The sequence below is a fragment of the Camellia sinensis genome, chromosome 15, assembly GCF_055761805.1.
Source record: "Camellia sinensis isolate YWXY chromosome 15, ASM5576180v1, whole genome shotgun sequence".
In the NCBI taxonomy this organism is placed as follows: domain Eukaryota; kingdom Viridiplantae; phylum Streptophyta; class Magnoliopsida; order Ericales; family Theaceae; genus Camellia; species Camellia sinensis.
Genome location: NC_138975.1, coordinates 116,912,444 through 116,920,918, shown reverse-complemented (window position 1 = coordinate 116,920,918; position 8,475 = coordinate 116,912,444). Strand labels below are relative to the sequence as shown.

The window sequence follows — 8,475 nt, the reverse complement described above, 5'->3', positions numbered from 1 at the left end:
AAAAAATCGTAACTAAGCCAAAAACTTTTACATCATTAACCACAAAATTTTGGACATTTTATTATGCTAATTTGTAACGATATTATACATTTTGTTACTGATGTTACACAATTTTATGGTAAAACAATATTCTTGTGATAGAGTGCAACCTTTTAGGGCCAGATATATAGATACTAGGGTAAAATGCCCATGCCTTGCACGGGGTTATAGGTACTATTGTGATAAATTTAAATTTAAGAAATACACACATTCTAATAGAGTTTAGAAATTTTTTTTAAAAAAAAAAAATGAGCTTTTATTTTTGTCTTCATCTATTTTTGATTTTTTTTAGATTTTAATTAAAAATCTATTTATTTTGATGCACCTAATATAAATATACTTAAAATTTTAATATTTAAGAGAAGTCTGAAAAAAATTTCACTAAAAAATAAAAAATATGAAAAAGTGCTTATTTTTTCTTCTTTTTATTTTTATTTTTAGTAAGCTTTTTTTTTCTTTTTTTCTTTGTTTGTTGTTAATTTTGGCTAGTACTTTGTTAGGTGGTACTGTATGGGTGTGCATATGTGATGTCAAACTTGGGTTATAAATTGATGTTAAAGAAATCAAATGTTGTTATTAAAATGTGATAATTTTCCCGTCTTCTAATAGGATCAAAATTTCGTTTCCGTACGTTCTTTCGGTTAGGTTGGAAATGGAAATAGAATTGAAAACTTTTCAAACTTTTCGAAAACATGAGAAATAACAAAAGGATTTGAAAGTATATGAAAATATTTAGGAAAAAAAACAAAAACTTTTATTGATGTTAATAATTCTCAATAGTTAATTACTTGAACATGTTGAGTGTTATGAATGCTTAGTTGGATAAAGGGGTTTCCCATTTTAAGAAAAATATATTAAAAGAAATTGCCAAATTCTTGTAACAGTAGGCATGGAAAAAAAAACAATCGGTGCATTGCTCCTTAATGGATTCTAGACTACGAGCACAATTGGTAGCTAATTTGTTATCACAATAAAGTCTCAAAAAATCTTTTTTGGTTGGTCTTAATTCTTGTGGTGATTTTTAGTCAAAAAAAGTTCAAAGGGTCTATGTGTCATTGATTTGCACTTGATCTGACATCTGTTTGACTGGCATTTACTTTACCAAGTTGCAAAGATAACCTCTTTATCAATGTAATTAGCCCAATCAAACGGAGTTAAGAAAACAAATGTTTATTCAACAATCCTCAGAGCTTCTTCTAAACTGAGGTGTTGTAACTCCATGCGTGAATTGATTAGCTGTAGCTACATGAATCTATTAGATTAGCGATTGACCCAAAAGCTTAATGCGTTTATGTTTTTAGAAGGCAAGATACTTTTTATTCTTCATGGAAAGTTGGAATTTCAATATTTTATACTATTGTTTCAGACTGAACAATTGTGGGCATGGTAGTTTAGAGTTTGAACTTGTGAACAATTTAGGATTTTCCTGTTGGAAGTTCTTAGGTTGTTATAGTATGAAAAATTAGGGCTTGTAAAATTAGGTTCTTACAGTATGAAGAATTAGTTTAGTAGAGTTTTTCTGTATCAAAGGCCTATTGGTTATAATGCCTTATATGGATGGTTCAATACATGAAGATGAAATGAGAAATTATGGCACGCACAGTGAGGCTGTGGGAAGAGTTCTTACAGTATGTGCATGCTATTTCATAGAATGTGAAATTAAAAAAAATCAAAGTATGAAAGCAACTACACACGAAACACATGACGAAAACGACTTTGATAAACCTGAACAAAATGTCAATTAAAGATATGAAAAAGGTTCTTTCAAAGCATTTGAAAACACCCACCCATGAAAGCCCCAAAAAAAGAGTTTTAATTGAAAAAATTATTTAAAAATAATAATAATAATAATAATAATAATAATAATAATAATAATAATAATAATAATAATAATAATAATAATAATAATAATAATAATAATACCAAAGGGAAAGCATAACAACATAAAACAAAGAGTAAAGGAAAACATAAGCTCGTAAGAAGGGATGAAGAAATCATGACAAATCACAACAAAAGAATTCAAATGTTAATTCATGATAATTGGAGAAATGATCCCACACATGATTTTTTGTTTAAATGTACAAATAGATAATCCTTCTAAATAATACAAGAAATATAAGTCATGTAGGATGCTATTATATATGGAGCAAATAACTTTCATTTCCATGTTCATGTCGATATGCCATTTAAATATTTTGTAATACCAAAAGACCCATGCCTAAAGGCACTCCTGTGTAATATATGTGGTGTTTGCTCTCAAATGTGCTTACTGTATTATTTTGAAATAATTGAGTTACTTTGAATGCAAAGTGTAGGTATGGAAGTTATGAGCGTTTTGTTCTATTGGGGTGGAAAGATTTTGCGCAATCGCGATGAAGGTGTGTCGTACGACACCGAACCTCAGGGGTTGTATAATGTGCACAGGGGGATAAGCGAGTTGGAGGCTATGATGGTGCCGAAGGTTGGTACGCATGGGGAAATAATGCGATTAGAATTTAAATGTAGACTCCCATGTCGGGGGAAGTATAGGTTGCTGCCAATCAAAGATAATGAGACCTTAAGTAATGTCTTAGAGCTCCCACATAAATTAGGCCCTGATTATTTTTTGGAAATCTATGTGGAGAAGGAGAGCAATTTTGGTGGCACAGAGATGCCAATTCCGGTGGGTGGGACATTTATTCAAATGTTGACACAATCGCAATCCCCTGACAATACACTTATACAGTCTGCACACATGTTCCCTGAAGATTACCCTCCATTCAATCATTCTCAGAGTTACAATCAATTAAATGCATCACAAAACGTAGATGGTTATTACAGTGCTGGAGCAGGTCCAAGTGCTCCGACAACGTATAATCTGATGGTTCTTACAACCCCATATCCCCACTGGAATGAAGAATGTCCACCGGTTTGTAATGTTCAACGTACAACGGAGACGGCTGTCTAAAATTATGAATCCTCCGATGATACAGTGCCATTGTTTGATGAGGTTGGAGTAAGTGATGAAGATTCCGTGGGAGATGTGGATGGCGCATGGGAAGGTGCAGACAATGACTCCGGTGATGACGAAGTTAGAGGGCATCATGATATGCAGGAGGTACACACAAATGTCCATATCCCTTTCTACCATAATTTGCATTTCGACAATGATGGTTCCATCACTAGCCGTGATGTTGTCGAACGTTGGCCATTGTAGGACTTCAAAACTGCTTATTTGGAGAAAGGAATGATATTTACTGATAAGAAAAGACTAGTGCACGCTGTTCAGTTGTATAACCTGAAGCGCAATCGAGAATGCAAGGTCGTAGAATCCAAAAGAAACAGTTGGGTGACCAAGTGCAAGCACGGCTGCAACTGGAGGGTTCGGGCAATGAAGTTGAAAGACAAAGATTTCTTTCAAATTAGAAGGTTTGAAGCGCCGCATCAGTGTGTGTACCCTAGAATGAATAGGGACAATTGCAACCTGAAGTCTGAGGTCATTGCTCATTTCATCAAGGCACAAATTGCGGTAAGTGCCATGCTAGATAGATTATTGTTTTTAGGATTTCATTATGATTGTAATGTATTCAAATATAATTTATATTTACCATAATTGAGGTCGTGAAGGAGAAGTTTTAGTTCACTATATCATATAAGAAAGCGTGGCTTGCAAGGACGAAGGCAGTTGCAATGGTGTTTGGTGACTGGGACGAGTCGTACCGAAGGTTGCCTAGATATATGGCTCCATTGCAGGCATTCAATCCAGGCACAGTTGTCATGTGGGACATGATTCCGAATTTGCACTCTACCTCAATCGGAGCTGAAATGTACATGAACTATGTGTTCTGGGCATTTAAACCTGCAATAGAAGGCTTCAAGTATTGTCGTCCACTGATATGCATTGACGGCACACACTTGTATGGGAAATACGAAGGGAAGATTGTTGCGGCCACTGCAGTGACTACTGCGGACAAGATTATACCTCTTGCCTTTGCCGTTGTTGACAAGGAGATGATCGAGAGTTGGGGTTGGTTCATTACTCTGCTTAGGCGACATGTGTGCCGTGACTGAGAGGGGGTCACATTGATATCCGATCGACACACGGCTTTGCTTAGTGTCGTGTCAAGAATTTGGGACAATCCAGCAGTTCAACCAAGAGGGTACCATAGGTATTACTTGCGACACGTATGTAGCAATTTCAATGAAAGATTCGGCAATACAGTAGTGAAGGATCTTGTGTAGAGAGCTGGTTCTGCTTGGCAACTACGGAAGTTTAACAAGATTATGGATGATATCTACAAGCTCGAGAAGAATGTTGAATGGCGGTTTAGACGGATGAACCTTATTCATTGGACATTGTGCCATGATGGTGGTTGTCGTTGGGGCATATTAACGACAAACCATATAGAGGGCTTCAATGGTGTACTGAAAGGCGCACGCAGTGTTCCCATTACAGCATCAGTTGAGATAACTTTTTATCGGCTCGTGAAATATTTTGACGAGGGCAGGACCATTGCTGAAAATGCGAGTAATCAGGGTCACTTGTACACAACTAATGTTCAACGATGGATTGACGAGCACCAAGCTAAAGCGAATGTGCATATGTTGGTACCGATTAATAGGTAATTTTTATTAGATGCACCGAATTCACTACACATTAACATTTCGCACTCGTCGATCATTGATGTTAGTCTATATTTAAACATATATGCATATTAATCCACGTACATACCTTTTTCCTGTAGGGGAATAGGGGAATATGAGGTGAGGATAGCACCGCATGGGATGGGGCGTGGTGCTCGTCAAATAGTTAGTCTCCGACCATTGAGTTGTTCATGTGGAAAGTACACATTATTTCACTTGCCATGTTCCCACATGCTTGCTGTGACAGTAGACTTGGGTGAGGACCCTTTTCCTTTCGTTGCACCAGAGTATAGGTTGGAAGTCCACAAGCGTATCTTCGCACAGAAGTTTAGGCCCATGCCGCACGAGCAATATTGGCCTGACAATGATTACCCAACTTTGCTTGCTATTCCAGGTCGACAACGTGAAGTTAAAACGGGTCGTCCTCAACATAGCCGCATCCACAACGAAATGGATACTTCCAGACAAAGTGGATTGCACCATTGTAGTTTGTGTTTGCAAAGAGGGCATGATAAGAGAAAATGTCCAGCGAGAATCCGATAGATTCAACAGTAGTTTCCTGTCTTCTTTACATATTAGTTCCACGCTACTTTATTTGAATTGGAGTCAATGTAATATTCAATGAATCAGTATTCAGTAAATTGATAATGTATTTACGACTTCAATTACTAATGACATAGATTTGGTCAAATGTGGCAAATCTCTTTAATTGCTTTAGTTGTTGCAAGTGTCCTTTGTGCACTGGATTGTGCAGACTTTGGTGCATTGATGGTCGATTGTGTCCTGACCTCGATGGACACCAGTTTATCTAATGTTAGAAAAATGCAACTATTCACAGAATGAATTGATAATCACCAATATAAATGCAGTTTATATTCAATGTTTTGCCACATTTTGTTATGTGGGAAACTATTTTTTTTTTTAATTTTTTTCCAAAATCCATTACGTGGGTGAAGGCCCATTTTATGAATTCAATCATTTCTCGGACATTTACTACGTATTCGTATATGCTTAGTTCTTGTCAAAAGTTTGACCAATGTATTTCAAATCTACATAAAACCCTTTTCAAACCTTCGTACTTCTTTCCTGTCCAAATGACAACTCCTTTAAAGTGAAAGCACGTTTTTTCATGTCATACAAGTTGACGTGACAACACACTGATAATAACTTTAATCACATAGGTACCATGTGAACCTTATCTCCTATGACAATAATGTCAAATGAATTACTAATCACTAATATAAATGCATGTCATATTTAATGCGTTGCCACATTTTGTTAGGTCGTGAATTGTTTTTTTAGTTTCCAAAAATTCATTACGTGAGGGAAGACCATTTTATCAATTCAATCATGTGTCTTAAATTTAGTACACATTGGTAAATGCTTAGTTATTCTAAAAAGTTTGAGTAGTGGATTTGAAATCTACTTAAAGCATGGGTTTTCATGTCATAAAGCTTAACGTGACAACGCGCTGACAATATCTTTAAACTCACAAGTACCATATGTACCTTGTCTCCTATCACAATAATGTGAAATGAATTACTAATCAACAATATAAATGCATGTAATATTCAATGCGTAGCCACATTTTGTTAGGTGGTGAACTGTTTTTTAGTTATCAAGAAATTTTTCCAGGCAACCCTTTCTTTTTGTTTTCCCTAACTTGTTGCAGTTTGTATACTTGTAATATACTGTCAGGTCGTATTCTAATTTTGTCAGCATATGTATATACTATTGTCAAACTTCTTGTTATCGGATATCGATTTCATATATGAAAACTTGTGCAGGTCTATGACTCATTTACCAGAGGAGATCCCATTATTGATTCATCAGCATCGAGCCGATACGATATGGCGTCAGTCGGTATGAATTATTTACTCATAATCGATATTTGAATACTACACAAACACTGTAGTTGTTACATAATATAATGTGAAACTGTAAATGTTAGTCCATGGATCATCCTATTTGGACATTTCAATGGTTTAGACAAATTTCCCCAAGTGTAAACGTTAGTCCATAGAGAGAGAACGAAGAAGATTATATTAAATGGACCGCTAGCTTAACCAAAAAAAAAAAAAATGGTTAACAAGTTGATAATCATCAAGTTTAACAATTACCCCAAGTTCACGCTTACAATGAAATAAAGGACTTTTAAATACAATTCCTAAAATAAAAGAAGAAATAAATATCACAAACAAAATTCTTTTTTATAGAGGTTGAATTCATAATCTTATAGCACAAAATAATATTATATAATCATCAAATCAGAAGTCCTAGTTCATCATCCATTACCTACTCAAAAAATTATTAAATAATCCAATTTCAGCGACTCATAGTACTATCGCAGTGTGGAAAACTAGATTTGTCTACTTCCTTACTTGAACAACATTATTTCAATTGATAAATTTCAATAAAAAAATTTAAAAATAGGTGGAGTTTGCCCTTTCAAAAATAGTTAAGTGTTGTAACAGCGGGAACCACCCGCTGGTTTTTGGAATTCATAGTACGAACTGTTTTCACACTATTAACCCACACTGACTTTTTCAATTTTTATGAGACGATTTTCAGTATAATTTACATGAATTGTTTGTAGTTTTTTTTTTTAATTATAATTTCAGAGTTGCGCATTGGCCTGTTGGTACCATCAGATTCATACATATTCCCTGTTGTTATTGAACTGTAATCCGAACTTGGTTCCATAGATTTGTTGTTGTCTTATCCTCTTTTCTATCCCTTACTCTTTATCTTAGAGTTTTGGGTTGTGTTGGACTTGTTGGGAATAAGTTGGTGATGTTTTAAAACTTAGAAATCCTTGCCCAGTTTTTGGTCCCTCCGCTCGAGCGGCTCTTTTGATGCTCGAACGGGACTCTGTTGTTGCTTGTCCGCTCGAGCGGGGGTGTTGGCGCTCGAGCGGGGAAATCACCTATCCAGTATTTCGTCTGCAGTGGTATACGCTCGAGCGGGGGAGTTTGACGCTCGAGCGGGCACCATGTCTGTAAAAGTTCTGGGAGCGTGCATTCGCCGCTCGAGCGGGGGATTGGACGCTCGAGCGGGGATCTGTGAGTGACGCTCGAGCGGGGCGACTTTTATATATAGCCGAGATCCGACCTTTTTGTTCACTTTTTGATTTCCTTTCTCTCTCTTACTTTTCCGAAAAAGCCATTAGAGAGCACCTCACTCTAAAACCTAACTTCTCTCTTAGGATTGATCTAGCTAGAGTGTTTTCCTCACCTTGGGCCTTTGTAAGAAGTGTGTTGATCGTCGAGGGCTTCGTTGTGATCCAAGAAATTTGGGATTTGGAGCACTTTGATTTCGGGTCATCTTCTCCTTTTGAGTTCTCCATTTGAGGTAGGGATTCTCCTTGTTCTTTTTCAATACTCCGTCTATAGATAGACATGTGGTAATTTTTGTATTGCATGAAAATTGTATCATGTTGGATTTGTTTGAAAATCATGAAATAAACCTAGAGTTGGTTGTGTAGAGAATGGGTTGGCTTCATTGATTGTTGTCTTGGCTAAAATAAATATAAATTAGCATGTTGTAGTTAAATGAAGAAAAGCCCTAAATTATATTTTGGTTGAGTAAATTAAAATGGGGGTTTGTTTGACCATTGTGTGTAAATCTCTTTTGTCAAAATGAGTGTAGTAAGGGTGTTAATACCTATAGGATTAACCATGGCTTTGGAGTTGATTTTATGGAAACAAGATTAGTGGAGTTGGTTTTGTGATAACAAAAAGGAAATGGAATCGTTTTTGTGAAAATGAGGGAAGTGTTTTTCGAAATAAGTTTGAGAATTGGATTGTTGTATCT

The 8,475-nt window shown here is 35.9% G+C and overlaps 1 protein-coding gene across 1 annotated transcript; it reads left to right on the top strand.

The window, feature by feature from the left end:
* The first annotated feature begins 4,302 nt into the window (after positions 1-4,302).
* LOC145788819 (uncharacterized) lies at positions 4,303-5,205 on the top strand. Its single transcript, XM_082908509.1, has 2 exons — positions 4,303-4,640; positions 4,764-5,205. The coding sequence occupies exons 1-2, from the start codon at positions 4,303-4,305 to the stop codon at positions 5,203-5,205; spliced, it is 780 nt and encodes a 259-aa protein (XP_082764635.1).
* The last annotated feature ends 3,270 nt before the right edge of the window (positions 5,206-8,475 follow it).